This window comes from Mesoplodon mirus (assembly GCF_964341445.2).
Source record: "Mesoplodon mirus genome assembly, chromosome: 2".
NCBI classification, from domain to species: Eukaryota; Metazoa; Chordata; class Mammalia; order Artiodactyla; family Ziphiidae; genus Mesoplodon; species Mesoplodon mirus.
The window spans coordinates 214,924,065-214,943,757 of record NC_138977.1 but is presented as its reverse complement, the minus strand read 5'-3'; the positions used below and the strand labels follow the sequence as shown (position 1 = coordinate 214,943,757).

General features: G+C 43.6%; 1 protein-coding gene across 1 annotated transcript in view; it reads left to right on the top strand.

Annotated features, from left to right (window-relative positions):
* ABLIM1 (actin binding LIM protein 1) overlaps positions 1-19,693 on the top strand; it is a 189,514-nt gene that overhangs the window by 65,528 nt on the left and 104,293 nt on the right. The window contains exon 4 of the mRNA XM_082637748.1: positions 464-573. Within this exon, the coding sequence (XP_082493874.1) occupies positions 464-573 (110 nt within the window). The remainder of the gene's footprint in view (positions 1-463; positions 574-19,693) is intronic.

Here is a 19,693-nt window from a genome sequence, read left to right as displayed (position 1 = left end):
AGCATAATTATCACATTGGTCCAGGGAACTTAAAGAGTTAATGCTTGACCTGTAACCAGTTCTCTTGGGGAAGGGCCTTAAGCTTGAATAGGAATGCATGGCATTTAAAATATTTCTTCATGGATGTGTTTCCATTTGGAAAAGGAAAATTTTACTGTGTGTGCCCTGCTAGGTGACTTGTTGGAACATCCCTCCACTAATGAGTGGAGGTAAATGGTATCCTTTTACTATCTGGTTGCCCGTAGAAGCCGTGCATTCTCCTTTCCTCTCAAAATGAGGCACGTTTGGGTGTTTGTTTGGACTGGATCCAGCTGGCTGGCTTGCTTCAGGCTGCATTTCAAATGGTTTGGCTGGTGCTCCTCTTCGAAGCAATGAACTGGCACCAGAGGCCAGCCAAGCAGGAGTGAGGAAGAGGAATGAAATTGCTGCAATAACCTTGAGGGCAATGTCTTTCTGTCTCCAGGCGCCCGTTTCCACCCGGTGACCGAGTCACATTCAATGGGAGAGACTGCCTTTGCCAACTCTGTGCACAGCCGATGTCTTCCAGCCCTAAAGAAGCCTCCTGCTCTGGCAGTAAGTGCCCCAGCCACCTGTTGACATGAATTCCTTCATTCCTCAAAGGTAGCTTAGGCAGGTACCTTCCTTTTTGAGAAACTCTGGTAGTGGGAGCCGAGAGTAGGCCTATCTAAGGCATTTTCTTTTTTCTTTCTCTTTTTTTTTTTTTTTTTGCGGTACGCGGGCCTCTCCCGTTGCGGAGCACAGGCCCCGGACGCGCAGGCTCAGCGGCCATGGCTCACAGGCCCAGCCGCTTCGCGGCATGTGGGATCTTCCCGGACTGGGGCACGAACCCGTGTCCCCTGCATCGGCAGGTGGACTCTCAGCCACTGCGCCACCAGGGAAGCCCTCTAAGGCATTTTCAATTGTAAAACGTGATGCGTGGAGAAGCCTTCACTAAAACCCATGCAGTGAGAAGCATCTCCCTTATTTCAAAAGGACAGAAATAGAATTGGACATCACACTGTGTATTTTGATAGTAAATGAAGGAAAAAGAATTATAAACTGTTACATCAGAAACGCCCCTCTCTGGTCATGGAGGTTAAGTTGTGAGAGCACTTGGTGGTGATGTGATTGATGTCTCTATATTAGAAAAGCTATCCCCACTGTGCCTTGGGCACATGTGGTGGTTATTATTTACTCTTAAATAATTCTTTATTCTTTATCACCCTTAAGTACTCTTTATTCACCTGGAGGGTTTCTGACATTTATTCACTGAACAGATAATTTGCTGAGCACGTACAATGTGTGTGTCATTCACACTAGAGATACAGGCGTGGACAGAGCATACTCAGAATCCTCAGGAAGCTTATGTTTTAGTAGGAGCAGGCAGACAATGAGTGCCTGTACAAAAATATCGAATACGTGAAGAAAATTAAAGTGGGAAGAAAAAGCAGGGCAATGGGTCTGTGTTTGTCTGGGGCAATCAGGGAGACCACTCTTAAAAAGTGTCACCCAAGGCGAGATTGGAAGAAAGTATGGGACAAGCTATCCATACATCATGGGATTGGTAATTCTTTTTTTTTTTTTTTAATTTATTTATTCTTGCTGTGCTGGGTCTTCGCCTCTGCGCGAGGGCCCTCTCCAGTGGCACGTGGGTGCCACTCCTCATCGCGGTGCGCGGGCCCCTCACTATGGCGGCCTCTCTCGTTGCGGAGCACAGGCTCCAGACGCGCAGGCTCAGCAGCTGTGGCTCATGGGCCCAGTCGCTCCGCGGCACATGGGACCCCCCCAGACCAGGGCTCGAACCCGCATCGCCCGCATCAGCAGGCAGGCTCCCAACCACTGCGCCACCAGGGAAGCCCGGGATTGGTAATTCTTGAGGACGAGGCTTGTCTGACCTGTATGAATCCAAAGAAAACCAACTTCCTTCCAAATAAAAATAGTGGCCAATGGCAGTATTTCTTGTAGTAAATAACATTGGGTAGGTCAGTTCACTCTGAGGTGAGAGGGATTCTGAACTCAGGACAGCAAGCAAGGAAACTCTCCTTCCCTCTGTTTCCTGGGGCATTAGGACATGGACTTGATAGAGGTTTGCCTCGGTTTCTGTGGATTGTGCCCGTCCTCAGGGAACAAATGCCTTTAAACCCTGCCAGTTTCAATACATAAGAATGAGATAAGCCCCTTCTGCTCTGGAGGAATTTCTTGTAATTTATAACAGCACTTCCAAATCCTCCTGTTAAAGTAGAAGAGGTATACCTGTTAAAAATAAGAATGTTATGACCGAACGTATTTCCATAGAAATTGGATTTTAACCATTGGGAGAAAAGAAGAAAATAAATGTATTAGTGCATCTTATTCAACACACATGATCAGATCCTTAGCATGTGCATTTATATGCCCTACTAATAAATAACAGCAGCCTGGGTAGGATAAGGGCTACAAAACAGGACACTATCCTAGACCCCTAAGAGGGTTTCAAGTCCTTCACTGTGCTTACCTACTCTGCCCCATGCAGGTCATTGGGAAGGTGACCTAGGTTGAGAATAGGTACCCCTTGCTTGAGAGGGCTTGCTTTGAGAGTATGTTACCAAAAAACTTTGCAGGAATTCTTCAGTCTAGTTAAGAAAAACAGGATGTTATGAGTCCCAGGATAGGATGACAATCTATAACAGAAGATCATGTCCATAGGCCTATTATAGGACTGGCTGCATCCTCAAATTCAGCGGAGTCCTTTAGTCCAACTATCTTTCTTGATAGGTGAGGATATTGTAGCCCACGAGGACATTCAAGGTCACACAAGCTATCCAAAAATAAGGTAGGGTTAGAGGCAGGGCTTCTGACTCCGAGTTTGGGGCTGTCTTTTTGTTTCATCTAATACTCCTCATTCTTTGGTTTAAGAAACAGAAGGAGGATATTTTTAAAGGCTTCCAGTCCTCTTCCTCCATGTAATTTGGAAGCATGTTTCCTAATCATAGCTCCACCAAAATGGTTATTCCAATTTTTATTAAACATTGTTTTGCTTTATCTATATTTTCTTTTTTTATATGACATAGTTGTTATGCACATAAAAAAGAAATTAAAATTCTAAGTATAAAATGTATCAGACTCAAATTCATTACATTTCTAATGCTAGATTTGCATATGTGCAAATTGTTGGACCAAATCATATTTTCTCCTTTGCTCCCAGTGGATGAAATCCCTTTTCTCTGTGCAGCTGCTTTGGTCAGAACATTTTTATTTTCAACAAGTACTTGTCTGTTTAGATAAGTACTCACATAGCATTTCTGGGGCGTGTGGGTGTGGGTGTCTGTCAAAAAGAGAGCTCTTATATATGGATACACACATGCAAAATACCCAAAGGAGGCAGGCACACAAATACAAGAGCAAGTGAATTTTCAGCAAGTTTCTGAAATTCATTGGAGCATAATTAGAAAACACTTGGTTATTCTTTGTAATTCTTTAAGAAATGCCCTATATTTTAAAACTATACTGATGTTACTTTGATTCTTTTTTTTTAAATTTAACTTGGCAAAGTTTCCTAAAGAAAAGCAAATAATGAAACTTTTTTTTGATAATATTCACAGTGTTGGTGAAATAGATCAGAGAGTCAAGGTCCTCTTTTTCCTTTGAAATGTTCTTTCACAAATGAGTTTGCTCTTCTGAACCGAAATTTTATTTCACGTTCTGTGGCTGGTTTTCCATAATCACTGAATAGGAGGTGAAGACAGTGTGAGAGGGAGAGAAGTGAAGAGTGGCCAGTGGAAGCAAGTCAGTGATGTGATGAGAATTAACACAAAATAGGCTCTGTTTGAGCTTACTCAGTAGAGGTGCAATTTCGGCCACTCAGGGGCCACCATATCTGTGTTGCTCTAATTTAGGGAGACATCCCCGTGGAGTGCCTGTGATGTCTTGGGTACTCTGCTTGGTGCTTTCTTCCACATTACAGTAACTCTTCTCACCTTTATTTTATTTCCTTCTTAAAACACTCGCGTAGTACTCACTGTGATCAGGCACTGTGTAGCTGGTGTACAAATTTTAACTCATTTAATCCTCAAAACCACCCTATAGGTTGGTACTAAAACTATCCCCTTTTCACAGATGAAGAAACAAAGGGCCATAGAGGTTAAATAATTTGCCCAAGGTTACACAGTGGTAGAGCTGGGATACAAACCCAGGCTCCAGATGCCATGTTACTGTCCCAGATATTTATTTCACAATGTAGGTATCACTCTCTGATTTCCAAAAATGGGGGTTGCTGAGCCTTGGAGCAGTGACCTGACTTGTCTGCAGATTTACTCAAGTGTCTGCCTGCAAGGGCTGTGTGCTTTCTACGTGCCACAGTTGCCTCCCTGGTGTAGCAAGGTTTGGTGAATAGAAACCATCAGGAAGTTATTCATAGAAACAAACTACTTCAGTTAAAGATTATTGCCCTTGAATTAGTAAAAACTGTTGCTGCACCCAGTCTAATGCAATTTGAATTCAATAAGCAACAAACATTATATAGCATGGAGATAATAGTAAACATTGCCTCACAAGGTTACAATGAACATTAATTAAACTGCTTTTATCATTGATAAAAAAAAATCAATTGCCCATGTCTAGCTGATTCATTCTTTAGAAATAAAAATGTATGTCCAGAAAGCATGATGCTCTCCCAGAAGTTTATTGACACTCTTTTAAGGCCTAACTTCACTCCATTCTTCATGTATCTGCCAGTAATTGAGGGACTGGTTCTTGTGGTGTAAGGAGCCTGGTGAGGGGAAGTCTGTGTGTGACAACCTAGAGGGTAGGGAATCGGGTTTGGATGTTGCTTCCTGCACGGCTCTGGTGTATTTCAGGCATCCGAACAGAAGTGGGTTGCTGTCTACGATCACCCTTTCCATTTCAAAGGGTGTCTGATTGTGTGTGGGTTTGGCAGATTGATGCGATGAACACCCCCCACACATACATCCAAACCCATCTTCCTCTCCTTTACCCCTTCTGTACAGCATTGCCATTGTTCCAACTGCAATTGGAACTCCTAAGGTATTGGGGCAAATGCTGTGCTTGGACTGAATTTAAATCATTTCAGATAAACAGTCATGTGCATGTTTTCAAAGGGGAGGAAGAAATTTTCAATTATTTTACTTTTCTATTTGGTGCAATAGCTTTTAATAGTTGCAAGATAATTTTTCTTTTATCTATGTTCTCTCTCAAAAAAACATTTGCAGGTTGAGTGGGATTGTCTGCTGAGGCACCTACAATAGGTGGAGTGGTGATGATCTAACGCTGGCATCTGACTGCCTGGGCCAGGCTCTGGCTCTAGCCATCTAGCCATGTCCTCTTCCATCAAATGGGATGGCAATAGGTACCTACCTCGTAGGATTAAATAAGTAAATAGATAAAAGTACTGACTACTTATAAAACAAAAACTTACTGTTCAGGCATTGACTTCTGAATTTTTGTGTAGGACAATCTTTGCTTTTTGTGACTGTGCGTTTTTTACTCTACCGTTCATGGTGGCTGTCTTTTCTGTTCATTTGATATTTTCCACCAATATGTAAAACCTATTGTGAAGGCAGGAACACGTGCACACATACAACCCATGGATTGTTGGGTTTTGACTCATGGTGATGGGTTTTGCGGCAAGGTCTTCAAAACAGATCAGCCCCACCTTCTTGAGACACTTTCTTCCAGTAGGATAGGATGGCAGAGGAGGCTTGGCAGGCCTCTGCTAAAGAGTATGGGTTCTGGACAGATTGATGGCTGGTTTTTATCCCAGTTCTACCACATACAGGCTGTGTGGCCTTGAGAACTCAATCTCTGCCAGCGTTTCTTTGCCTATAAAATGGGAAGCAATAATAGTTCCTTTCTCGGGCTTCCCTGGTGGTACAGTGGTTGGGAATCTGCCTGCCAGTGCGGGGGACATGGGTTCAAGACCTGGTCCGGGAGTATCCCACATGCCGCAGAGTGGCTGGGCCTGTGTGCCATAACTACTGAGACCACGTGCCACAACTACCGAAGCCCATGCTCCATGACAAGGGAAGCCACCACAATGAGGAGCCCACACACAGCAACGGGGACCCAAGGCAGCCAAAAATAAATAAATGAATTAAAATAATAATAATAATAATAATTGTTCCTTTCTCATTGGGTTGTTGTGGGGATCATATAAGTAAAGTACTTAAAAGATTCATGAAACCTAATAAGCTCATCCAAATGTTAACCATTGTTCTTTAAGGAAGTTACGAGACTAGAACTTGAGCTGAGAGATAATTTAGAATCAGAAAGGAACAGAAGAAGAGAGCGTAGCATGCTGGTTTCAAATGTGGGCTCTACCTTTCAGAGTGCTTGGGTTTCACTCCTGGTCCTGCTTCTTCCTAGCCATGAAGTCGTGGACAAGCTATTGGATGTCTCAGAACCTTCATGCTCTCATCTGAAAATCGGAAAATAGCTACTCCTAAGGGTTGTTATGGGAATTAAGTAAGATACTACTACATGGGAGGACAGTCTAAATGTGGGGAGGGTGCTTGTAAAAACAGCACAGGGGGAACCCAAACAGAACAAAGGCTTTGTTCTTCCACGTCCTGAGAAGAAAAGCTGGAAAGTTAGAGCAAGGGCACCAGGTCTCTGGAGGCTTTGAGGAGTTTGGCAATGTGGAGCTTGGCTTAACCTGGAGGACAACCAGATAAAAACAATGTTCTAGAAAGATTAAGGTGGTAATGGCAATAGTGGTGTGCAAAATCAGTGATTTGACATCAGTGATCAGAGCTGGGGAGACCATTGGTTGTGGGTACAGGTAATGGCTGTGAGAAAAGGTGAGGAAGATGAATGAAAGGACTATGTCAAAGAAAGATATGGATGTCATTCATTCATTCAATGAGCATTTCTTTGAGCACCTACTGTGTTCCTGGCACCAGCCAAATTCTTTACTGCATAGTTAACATCATGTATTACGGCGATACATTTGTCACAATTAAAAAACCAACATTGGTACATAACCTGTTGCATTTTAATTGTTTAAATGTGTGCCCACCTCCACCACCAAGTTAATGAACTCATTAAAGATAAGGACCCTGCTGTCTTTCTCTCTTATACAAGGTCTAGCACATTAAAACCCTAGATAAACATTCCAGAAATTGAAACAAAGCCATCTTTATCTCTAAACAGAGCTAATAACAATCTTCTCTTTTTAAATGGGTTTAAGTGTTCATTGTAAAACAATACAAATTTTACAGAAAAGTACAAAGAAGGAGATGAAAATCACCCGAAATCCCATCACAATGAGATTACCTCTATTAACATTTTGGTGGATATGCTTCTGGATTTTGCTCTAAGTGCTATAGACACGTGTACAACTTCGCATAAATTCTTCCCATAGCATTTTGGTCATGTGCCTTCTCATCAAACATCATTTGTTCTTTTGAGTGTCACACAAAAGATTGAAAGCTTTGAATTTGCTTAGGCTCCCTGGCTACAGGGCCAGCTCACAGGTGTCCCGGCCAAAGCTGTGCTTTGCATTTCTATTGTGACAGTTATTACCGCATAGCTCCCCTAGCTCTTTGCATCTTTTTTTCTCCAACCAGACTATGAGCTACCTAATGACAAGCTCTTTTATTTTTTTTCCCCTAAGAATAGCACTGTGCACACAGCAAGTACATGAATGTTCATTTAGTGGGTAAATTGATACCATCCCAGGAGAGCCTTTCAGGTAATAAATCTCAGCTCCCAGGTCTGGAATGTTGAGTTCTGAATGCTACTTGAATGACGATGGTGACAATGGCTTTTGTGGTTTTGTAAAATTACGTAGTACAGCTTGGGTGCATGAGGGCAAGGTGTATCGGCATGTTTAAATGTTCATTTTCTCATCTTATTTACAAGTTTTTCCTCTTATTTAATAAAAGGGGAAGGAGCTATTGCTTTAGATAATTTGGCTGATGACGGCATCACAAGGTTTTTTTGACTTTGGGGTTTTTTTTCAGTAGAAGGGTCTGGGAATGTATTTCCCAACTTTGAGTGTGAGGTTAGAGAGGCCTCACCTGTCTGGGCACTTCGGGTGCCAGCCCCTGGCCTGGAAGGACAGGGTCTAACCTGACATGGCAGTTCCAATATTGCTCTACTGGGTACGGATTAGACTGTTGAGAGAGTTTGGAATTGACATAGTAGCCAAAGATTCATCGCAGGAGGACAAGGTATGTCACAAAAAGGAACATTAATATTTAGATTTTTCAGACTGAAACCTGTTACAATTATGAGTCAGACATAAAGATCCCAGAGTGACATATCTTTTCACTTAACCAGAACCTGGATCATCTCGGTTGCAAGAAAGGAAGAAAAGTTCCCACCTTATAGGGAATGGGTCCAACTAAGGGGCAAAAAGGGAAAATGGGTACAAAAAAATGTTTCAGTGGTTGGCAAGTTAATGGTATTTTGTTATTTGCTGTTTTCATTTCACTAGATAGTCTTTTATGTAATAAGACCCACACCTTCTGACAACTTATCAGTAAAACTAGAATTTTAATGATTGGAAGTGTGGTTATTCCCCAGTTTAATTTTTCAGCAGCAGTAAAGATTTAGCTGTTCAAAGGGCTGCTGTGTACATCTATAGTTGTATATTCCTATAGCCTGTCCTCAGAGGGATACTGAGAAATTACTCTTAGTGTTTATCTCCAGAAGAAAGGGAGTGGTAGCAGGGAGATAGGGAAGGAAAGGAATTATTTTTACTACATGAAAAAAAAAATGTTGAACTATGTGTATGTATTACCCATTTAAAACCAAAGCACATCAAAAATAAAAATAATGTTAAATTAAAAAAAATTTTTAAAAGGGACTTCCCTGGTGGTGCAGTGATTAAGAATCCACCTGCCAATGCAGGGGACATGGGCTCGAGCCCTGGTCCGGGAAGATCCCACATGCTGTGGAGCAACTAAGCCCGTGTGCCACAACTACTGAAGCCCACACGCCTAGAGCCCGCTCTGCAACAAGAGAAGCCACTGCAATGAGAAGCCCACGTACCACAACGAAGAGTAGCCCCTGCTCGCTGCAACTAGAGAAAGCCTGTGCATAGCAACGAAGACCCAACGCAGCCAAAAATAAATAATATAAATAAAAATAAATTTATAAAAAAACAAACAAAAAAATAAGTACATAAATAAATAAAAGGCCCATTCCAGACTGAAGTCTCACTGCAGTTTGCCCTTGCTGTGACCTTCAGCTGTGTATGTATTAAGTGACTGGTCACATGAGGAAAGTACTGAAACTGACATTCTACCCTTTCTTTTCTTCTTTCTATCTTTGGAATAGAGTCAGTGAGCTGATGTTGGCTAATGAGTACTGGATCTGAGAAACTGACGTAAAACTCAAGTATGATTTCCTCTTTGGCAAGAGCCCGGTTTGCTGGGTGACCAGAGCCAGTTAAAGATTTATCATGAATCTCCTCACCAGGTTAAAGTTTACAGCTTAATTAAGGAAATCAGTATAAGGGCAAACCTTCTTGGTACAGATTTTTTTGACTGAAATTCACATAACATAAAATTAACCATTTTAAAGTGAATGTTTAAGTACATTCACAACATTGTCCAACCACCACTTCTATTTCCAAAACATTTTCATCACCCCAAAAGAAAACTCTGTACCCATTAAACAGTTACTCCCAGCTCACCCCTTCTCCCAGCCCCTAGGAACTACCAATCTGCTTTCTGTTTCTGTGTATTCACCTATTTTGGACATTTCACATAAATGGCATCATACAAGTGTGGCCTTTTGTTTCTGGCTTCTTCCACTTAGCATAATGTTTTCAAGGCTCGTCCATGTTGTAGCATGTGTCAGAATTCCTTCCATTCAACTCCTGCTTAATAGATTCATGACCAATTAATGGAGAGGAAAGGCAAACAATCTGGCTCCTTTTAATGAAATTTCCTATTCAGATCCTGGTCATGAATATGAGAAAAAACACACCCAATGCTAATTAAAGGAAGGGGCTTCTCTTTTTTTGTTTTTTGTTTTTTTGCGGTACGTGGGCCTCTCACTGTTGTCGCCTCTCCCGTTGTGGCTCACAGGCTCCAGACGCGCAGGCTCAGCGGCCATGGCTCACGGGCCCAGCCGCTCCGCGGCATGTGGGATCTTCCCGGACCGGGGCACGAACCCGTGTCCCCTGCATCGGCAGGCGGACTCTCAACCACTGCGCCACCAGGGAAGCCCAGGAGGGGGCTTCTTGACCTTGAGAATTCGTAATACTCGTATCGGAATTCTGTGACCACTGGCTCAGGGGTTAGAATTGGAAGTTTCAAATGTGTAAATGGTCTGTATTTATAAAAATTATGACCAAAGCTATAAGTATATATAATATACACTTTAAAAGAAGGAAAGATGGGATTGACTGCCAAATATTAGATAATAGAGGGCTCAGAAGGTGACTGTTCCTGGTCCTGCCTACAACTTTCCTGATGAGGCTGATAATCTGCTGCTGCTATGGCCCATGAAAACTTGTTTGTTGTGCAGTATTGCTTTCCCAAGACAACAAGAACCTTCACCTAAAATAGCAGGTCAGAGGCCCTCTGGCTTGTGATGTTTCCATCATGGCCATCAAGATAGCAAAGGGAGCAGCTAACCTAGGCAAGGACATAGGTGATTTTGCAAAGTCTAGTTCAAGATTACATATTCAGGCAGCCCATAACCTTTTAAAATAATTCTGCATCATTTTTAGTGAATTTAGATATAAATTATTGAGAGCCATAAGATGGCAAATACACTGCACCTATTTGAATATAAATAAATATGAATGTTCCAGTTCCCCTCAGCCCCAACTAGTATTTGTCTCGTGACCCCATGTATTGCTTTTTGGCAAATGGCAGCGTAGAATTTCAGAAGTTAAAAAGTACTTAAAAAACTAATTCTTGAAAAGTGCTTAGCCTAACACATTTGCATTTTGCCCTCTATCTGTCTTTTCTTTTGGTGACCTCATACCCATGGAATTTGCCGTGACATGCTAGAAAAGAAAATTGCAGACTCATGTCAGTAACTCGACACGGATTGTGGCCAGTCAGTAGTTGTCAACTCAGATGTCTGGTTGGAACTTGACAACACTGAGCAGCACAGGTGAAGATCAGACATTCAATGGTGTACACTTGCTAGATGGACGCTCTTATCACTACTAAATGATGTGGCCTTTTTAGTCAAGGAAGGGTTTTCAAATACCCAAACCCCAAACCCCTTATACCTTAACGATGTTAAAACTGTAAGCCAAGTCTTATTAAAGAAAAAAAAAATAGGGCTTCCCTGGTGGCACAGTGGTTGAGAGTCTGCCTGCCGATGCAGGGGACACGGGTTTGTGCCCCGGTCTGGGAAGATCCCACATGCCACGGAGCGGCTGGGCCCGTGAGCCATGGCCGCTGAGCCTGCGCGTCCGGAGCCTGTGCTCCGCAACGGGAGAGGCCACGGCAGTGAGAGGTCCACATACCGCAAAAAAAAAAAAAAAGAAAAGGACACCACTTGAATATTTTATAGGGTCTCCAAAACCTTATTCTACTTTCTATTAATAACAACCTATGTCTGTTTTCAGTGTATTTTTTTTGCTTTGTTTGCCTGGTGTGTCTTCTTTTTGCTGAAGTAGATGTGTCTGGGACGGATCTTGTAGGCTTTAAAAATTTTTTTTCTTTTCTTCTGCCACATCTCCTAGGCTAGAATGAGAAAAACTCAAAGTTGATGACTAATGATGTGCAGTTTTTGACATGGAGTGATGTCTCAGACACATTGTTCCTTTCTAAGAATGTGTACATTCAACATGCAAAAGGTATATATAACATTCATCCATAATAGATTTAAATTAACAACAACAAAACACCCGGCTGGCTACTGTTCGTTCCCAGAAGGCGGTGAGGTGTCTTATGGAGAAAATATGTGTGCGACAAAAGCTTCCTTCAGTTATGAGTTATAGTGTTGTTGGTTATGAGTTCAGCGTGAAAGACTCAACAGTATATAGTAAGTGAAGTGTCTTGAAACAGAAACAAACAAAAAAAAACCCTATATCTGAAATGATTTTGTGTCTATTTTTCATCCACATGTATAGCCATGAACTTATGTGCTAATCTTGGTTGATGACAACTAGAGTTTCTTTTTTTATTCTCTTTTTTTTTTTTTCCACATTTGTTTATTTATTTATTTTTGGCTATGTTGGTTCTTCACTTCTGTGCGAGGGCTTTCTCTAGTTGTGGCAAGCGGGGGGTCACTCTTCATCGTGGTGCGCGGGCCTCTCACTATCGAGGCCTCTTTTGTTGCTGGAGCACAGGCTCCAGATGCGCAGGCTCAGTAGCTGTGGCTCACGGGCCCAGTTGTTCCGCGGCATGTGGGATCTTCCCAGACCAGGGCTCGAACCCGTGTCCCCTGCATTAGCAGGCAGATTCTCAACCACTGCGCCACCAGGGAAGCCCCTTTATTCTCATTTTTAAAGAGGGATTCCAGGGGAAGCTTGAATTTTCTGGAACTTATATGGGCAACAGTATCAATACTGAAACTTGATCTTTTTATTCTTAATATTTAAAACTTTATGGTAAAGGAAGCAAATACTCTGAATTGACTTAAAATCTCTTTGGACATTTTATAACATCTCAGTATCTCAGCAAGTATCCATTAAATGAGTGAAGTCTCTCTCTAGTCCCTCTTACGATTTATGTTATTTTTATGATAATTCTCTGTACCCACAAGTGAACCTCATGCTGCAGCTCCATGATGGCTGTTTTTGCTCATTGACAGCAGAAGAGGCAATGACCAGGGGAACAAATGCGTGGTTGGCGCTTTAAACCCAGAAAAGCCCTGTAAAGGCCTGGGTTCATGTTCAAGTGCATGTGAGAACAGTAGATTTCCACTCTGCAGTTAATGGGAAGTTGTTTATCTGTGTGACCTTGTGCCAAGCTTGGGCCCACCCTGGCCTTACTGTCCTGTGTGCAAAATGAAACTTTCACACCAAAAGTCCTCAGAGTCCCTCTGGAACTTTGTGTAGATAATCACTGTCCCTCCAGGTTAGCGGGAGCCCTAAGGGAGGACTGAGGTATTCAAGATCTTTTAAAAGTTAAAGGGTGAATAACAACAACAACAATAATAATGTTAGGGCTTCCCTGGTGGCGCAGTGGTTGGGAGTCCGCCTGCCGATGCAGGGGACACGGGTTCGTGCCCCGGTCCGGGAGGATCCCACATGCTACGGAGCGGCTGGGCCCGTGAGCCATGGCCGCTGAGCCTGCACGTCCAGAGCCTGTGCTCTGCAATGGGAGAGGCCACAACGGTGAGAGGCCTGCATACCGTAAAAAAAAAAAAAATAATAATAATAATAATAATAATAATGTTAATAGGACGATGATGATTGTGGAACCAGAGAAACCAAAATGCCTTTTCCACAGGCTCACAGTGGGTCTTGGTTATTTGTTAAGGGGAAGATGAAATGTAGGTTTTCTGAGATGATTGCAGGTGTGAGGACAGACATCGATTGTTTACCATGTGCCTGACACTCTGCTGGGGGGTTACACACATGTTCCCTCCACTCTCATGACAGCCCCAGAAGGTAGGTCTTGTTAATCTGCCCATTTTACAAATGAAGAAACTGAAGCCCAGTGTTACCTAGCTTGCCCAAGGTCCCTTGGTTCCGCGTCAGAGCTGGAATTTGACCCCAGGTCCCTTGGCCCCTGAAGTCCTTAATCCCTGTGAGTTGTGCAGTCAGCGTATAGAATGGGCCAGAACACTAGTGGGACAACACAGTAGTCTTATTTTTTTCTCTTGCTCCCTTTCTCACCCTTAATAACATCTTAGGCAGATCCCACAGCTTTCTGGTCACTTTCAGCTCTTAAAAGTCCAGTATAGTCGAAAACTTTATTCTCACATCCACATCAGAGCTGCACCCTTTTCCCAGCTCAGGCCGGACCCAAACAGGAGACCTGCAATGAGGAGGGGGCACAGCCTCTTCTACTTCTTTACTCCTTCCTGCCCTGCTTGTGGCTCCTTGGGAGTCCGGGCAGAGGGGAGGGGGATTAGAGGTACGGAGGACAAGGTGTTATAACTGTTGTCTTTCAGCTAACTCTAGGGAGAATTTTTAATAGGACCCTTTTTTTTTTTTTTTTTTTGCGGTACGCGGGCCTCTCACTGTCGTGGCCTCTCCCGCTGCGGAGCACAGGCTCTGGACGCGCAGGCTCAAAGGCCATGGCTCACGGGCTTAGCCGCTCCGCGGCATGTGGGATCTTCCCAGACCGGGGCACGAACCCATATCCCCTGCATCGGCAGGCGGATTCTCAACCATTACGCCACCAGGGAAGCCCTAATAGGACCCATTTTGAGTTCCTTGACGAAAGTGTGCAATTTCTGGCTAACCTGTTTCAACAAACCCCCTCCATCCTCCCCAGCCTCAGGTCCTGCTCCTCATAAGCTCTTACTAATGCCTGGCAGGCAGCTTTCTCAGGTGGGTTCATTCAAGATGCTTGGGCATGGGTACCACCCACAGGACACAGGTGCATCCCCGGTGAGCCAAATGGTGGCCATGCACACCTCTCCTACTTCTGTCTTCTCCTTAGCCTGCCATCAAGAGGAGGGGCTCCAGCCAGCTTCCTGCCTTCCGAATCTTCCAGACTTAGCAGGCTCCAGACTTTTTGTTCATGAACGGTACCAAGCTCCAGGACAGTCCAGTCAATTTGTCCCAAGAACTCTAACATCAAGCTTCTCATGGATCCACAGGAGCACCAGGGCCTGAGCATCCCCACTCAGTAAACATCTAGGTGGGGAGCGGGAGGCCGGTCCCCGCCTCTCCCGGGGTCCTCTAATCCCTCTCACAGCAGAGGGGAGGGAACACCCCACTCCTGCTGTGTGGACAGCTCCCTGCCCACTCTCCTCCATGCCTCTGTGAATTTCTGGTTTCAGAGGTAGGGAGGCGGTAGAGGTTGAGAGTCATCGGGTAGATTGTACTATCTTTTGGTAAATCCGGCAAGGATATTCCTAGCAACCTGCTCTGGAAGACGGAAAATTTATCATCATTGTTTTCAGCTCTAAGATGATACATAGCCCAAAATTTCAGGACACTAGGAAAAGTCCCATTCCATATTCTAGAAGCTTTGGTCGCAGATGGGTGGCTACTGTGAATGGCAGCTTCCACCTCCACTGATGGTGCTAGGCATGACAGAAGCCTGGGAAGGCAGGGATGGTTGGGAATTCAGTTACCACGAAGTTCCCTTTTCTGTAGCTCCATTCCTCAGCCTTCTGTTCCAGAAAATCATCTTCACAGAGTAAGACATCTTTTTGGCTCTTACCCTTTCCAAATGGGAAATTCTAGGAAGGCAGAGACCGTTCTTATAAAGAGCATAGGTATCCAGGCTGACAGGACCTTAAAGGCAGCCCAAGTGATGACATATTTCTTAGCATGATGAGAACACAGGTTTCCTTCCAGAGAGCCATTTGTCACCTTCTTCAACTTAAGTACTTTAGAAGCCCAGGGGTCCATGGCCCTATGCCAAAAAAGAAAAAAAAAAGAGAGAGAGGTTAAAGGAGACAGACAGGATCCCTATTCTCAAGGATATTTATTAACTTTGAACAAAATGATATAAATATGGAACCAGATGTGTACGTGGGTATTAGTTTAACTTGGACGTAAGTAGCCAAATCCCTGCTTTTCTCTTGGCTCCTGTGCCAAGAATGAAAGGCTTGGGGGCAGAGTGTTTAAGGCTGTTGTAGGTTGCTTCTGTTTTCACATTTGGTCGTTGTGCATCCCTGATAGAAGACCAGCGAGTTGCTAGAGGGTTTGATTTCCTTGATGCTGCTCCATATTTACTTATTTCTGATTTGGCAGTAATTCCAGTGCCAATCACCAGCTTTCTATATTTATCAGCAGCTGCTTCCGTGATGTGGAAACAATTTTCTCAACAGCTGAAAAACATGAAGATAGAGACGAAGACATTTTGTGCTTTATAAAAGAGCTTAGTTGAAATGAGCATAGGAGACACAAACCATCAGCACCAATCTTTTTATCTCAGCATCTGTTCCACTTTCCCCAGTGTGACATCAGGCTTAAGGAGAGTGTAAACTTTTGTCCAGAGAGGAACGAATGGGTAACCTCTGTGGAATACACTGGAATACTTTGAATCAGCTGGGCCAGTATCCTACTTTCCAGGAGGCCATCTTTGCTGATTTGCTTGATTTATGTCTTAAGGTTTGGGATGGAGGAGCCTCATCCCCAGCCTCTACTTCCAGCCCAGTTTCACCAGCTGACTGGCTGTAGGTGGTCACACTCAGTGAATGCTTCTTCATGAAACATATCAAGATCAGTTGTAGAACGTGTGCCCTCCATGGAACACTGCAGGGCATGGAGGATCTGAGAGGTTCAGGACACCACCTGTGAGGTCAGAGGCCTCCAGACTGCAAGGCACTTTGACTCCATGACTGTGAGGGATAGTAAAGATTGTGAAAAACAACTACTGAAGAGTATATGCCATGTCTATAAAACGCTCCCACGATGCCTGGTTCACCAAAGCCCTCAGTGCAGAATGCTCAGAGAGGTCATTATTGCACTCAAATTGTCTCAGCTGCTGTCAGAGCTCTGGGGTATCTGGGCATTAATGTGCTTATAAAAACAGCAAGACAGAATTGGGCTTCCCTGGTGGCGCAGTGGTTGAGAGTCCGCCTGCCGATGCAGGGGGCGCAGGTTCGTGCCCCGGTCCAGGAAGATCCCACATGCTGCGGAGCGTCTGGGCCCGTGAGCCATGGCCGCTGAGCCTGCGCGTCCAGAGCCTGTGCTCCGCAACGGGAGAGGCCACAACAGTGAGGGGCCCGCGTACCGCAAAAAAATAAATAAATGAAATCAAATCAAATAAAATAAATAAAAACAGCAAGACAGAATCAAGAAACCTGGTTTCTAGTCCCATCGGCCCCTACCAAGGAAAGGGGAGTGCCCAACAGGTACCAAGCATTCTAAGTGTTATACGAAGCACTTCACGACGCAGAGCTTCTCTTCTTCCTCGCAGCAACCTGAGAAGCGGGTCAGCATTTCCCAGATGAAGAAATGAGGGGTCAGAGAGAATAACTTTTCCGAGTTAGTGCCCAAGTCTTCCTAATCCTAAAGCCAGCCCTCTCGCGGTCCTCGCACCTTTGATCTCCCTCAACCCCAGTGCTATGCAGGGGAGATACCAAACAGCTCCACCGACCTTCTTGAGCCTGACTGTCTTCCGTTGTAGAATTGAAAACCCATCTCTAAGGTTTATTTTCTGCTTTAAAAATTCTATCAACCAGCATCTTCCATATTATTTTAAATCCTTATTGCCACCTAGTGGGCATAATCTAATCAGAAGAATGAAGAAAATATTCAATTCCCTTGGATTAAAACCTGCCAGTTCATCTTACATCCGTACTGCGCTCCTGACCTTTAAAAATTGTATTTATGGGCTTCCCTGGTGGCGCAGTGGTTGAGAGTCCGCCTGCCAATGCAGGGGACACAGGTTCGTGCCCCGGTCCGGGAAGATCCCACATGCCGCGGAGCGGCTGGGCCCGTGAGCCATGGCTGCTGAGCCTGCGCGACCGGAGCCTGTGCTCCGCAACGGGAGAGGCCACAACAGTGAGAGGCCCGCGTACCACAAAAAAAAAAAAATATATATATATATATATATATGAGCTTATGTTATGCATACTGTTTTACAGCTTGCTTTTTTTTTATACTCAATCTATTTTGGACATCTTTCCATGTCAGCACACAAATCTACCTCATTTGTTTCAATGGTATGTAGTATTCCATTATTGACCATACTGTAATCAATGTAACCAGTTTCTCGTTAATGTCCACATAAGCTATTTTCAGTTTTATTGTTACAAAAATGCAGTAGAGGATGAATATATATTCTTCAGGGGATAGACATACACATACACTCACATGCACATTCTTTTGCAAATTTATTTGTAGAATAAAATCTTAGACATGAAATTGCTGAATATAAAGGTTATGTAAATACCCACTGACCAGAGGTCACCAGAAGCACACCTGTAGTCAATAAAAAAAAAAGTCAAGTGTACTTAAACCACAGCAAGGGAGAAAACAAGAAGAATTGTGAGCTATCTCTGAATGACATTTAGAGGAACTTTTTATAGGGTTTGGGCTTGTGCTGGGTACTGTTAGGGAAGTTTTTCTAGAAGGAGAGAGAATTCAAGTTAGGCTAGAAATGTCATTCTTAGTACAGGAGCAGCAGTCACAGATGTGGTCAGAAAAGGGGTGTGTGTAATCATTTTGTGTACCGAGAGGCCTTGTCTGCACATTTCTTTATTCCGTGAGTGTTTTTTGTGATCAGTTGGGGACGTCATGAGCAACGTGCCAACAGTGCTTTCTTTCACTTTGTCAGGTACGTTGATTTTACAGAAATTGCTTTACAGAAAGGTTGTACCAATTTATAGGCAGACCTCGGAGATGCTGCCTATTCGGTGGGGTCAGTTCTAGACCACCACAATAAAGCAAATACAGCAATAAAATGAGTCACATGAATTTTTTTGGTTCCCCAGTGCATATGGAAGTTATATTTACACCATTCTGTAGTCTATTAAGTGTGCAAAACATTATGTGTGAAAAAGCAATGTACATACCTGAATTAGAAAATACCTTACTGCTGAAAAATGCTAACCATCATCTGAGCCTTCAGCGAGACTTAGCAGGAATATCAAAGATCACTGATCACAGATCACCATAACAAACGTAATAATAATGAAAAAGTTTGAAAAATTAGGAGAATTACCAAAATGACACAGAGACACAAAGTGAGCAAATGTTTTTGGAAAGATGGCGCCAATAGACTTCACAAACCTTCAATTCTCATTCTATTTGAAGCACAGTAAAGTGAAACACAATAAAATGGGGTACGCCTGTACATTCTTCTGGGTTCTCTTAAATATTCCATTTCCCTAACAACTATGTTTTTAATAATCAGAATAAGGGCAATTGTAATAATAGCAAATGTTTATAGAGCTCTAAGTCCTTTATTTCATTGATTCCTCATCAGAGAACTTGAGACAGGCAGTGATAGCATCCTGGCTTTCATATGAGGAAACCAAGACTTAGAAAAGGGGAGAACCAGCCTGGGTCACGTGGCTAGCCAACATGAGCTGGTGTTCAGAACCAGGTCGTCTCATTCCAGGGCCCACACACTCTACCATGAAGAAACACTTTCTCCTCTATCTGCTTCACAGGAGCCTGTCACGGAGAATTGAAAGCTAAGGAATTAAAAGCCATTGAATTGATGATCACAGATCTTCCAAAGTCTGGTTTAGGCCGATAAGGAAGTAGAGTCCTGTTTACAAAATTGAGACTTACGGGCAGCCTTCCAAGAGTCCCATACATAGTGTTAGAGAGGCATCCAGCATGGGGGGGGTGGTGCTTAGCTACTCACATGTGCCCTCAATTAATAAAGGCCGATGAGAGCTTTCTTAAAATCACAGCCAAGACACTATAATTAAATATTCTCTGCGCCAGCTGGAGCTCAGAGGGTATTTCAATCACCCCCAAGGAAATAAACTGGTGAAGGACATCCATGCCCTTGGATCCACGGAGGTTTATGACGTTCCCATCCTGTGTGAGAATGGGGCCTGCGAGTCTGCTGGGGAAGGCTTCGTGCAGGGAGAGAACGCGGAATGAAATTGTGCTTAAGTAAATATTTATTGAGTGTGTGATGGGTGCACACTGGGGTTCAGAGCGGGCCTGCATGCTTGGATTTAGCAA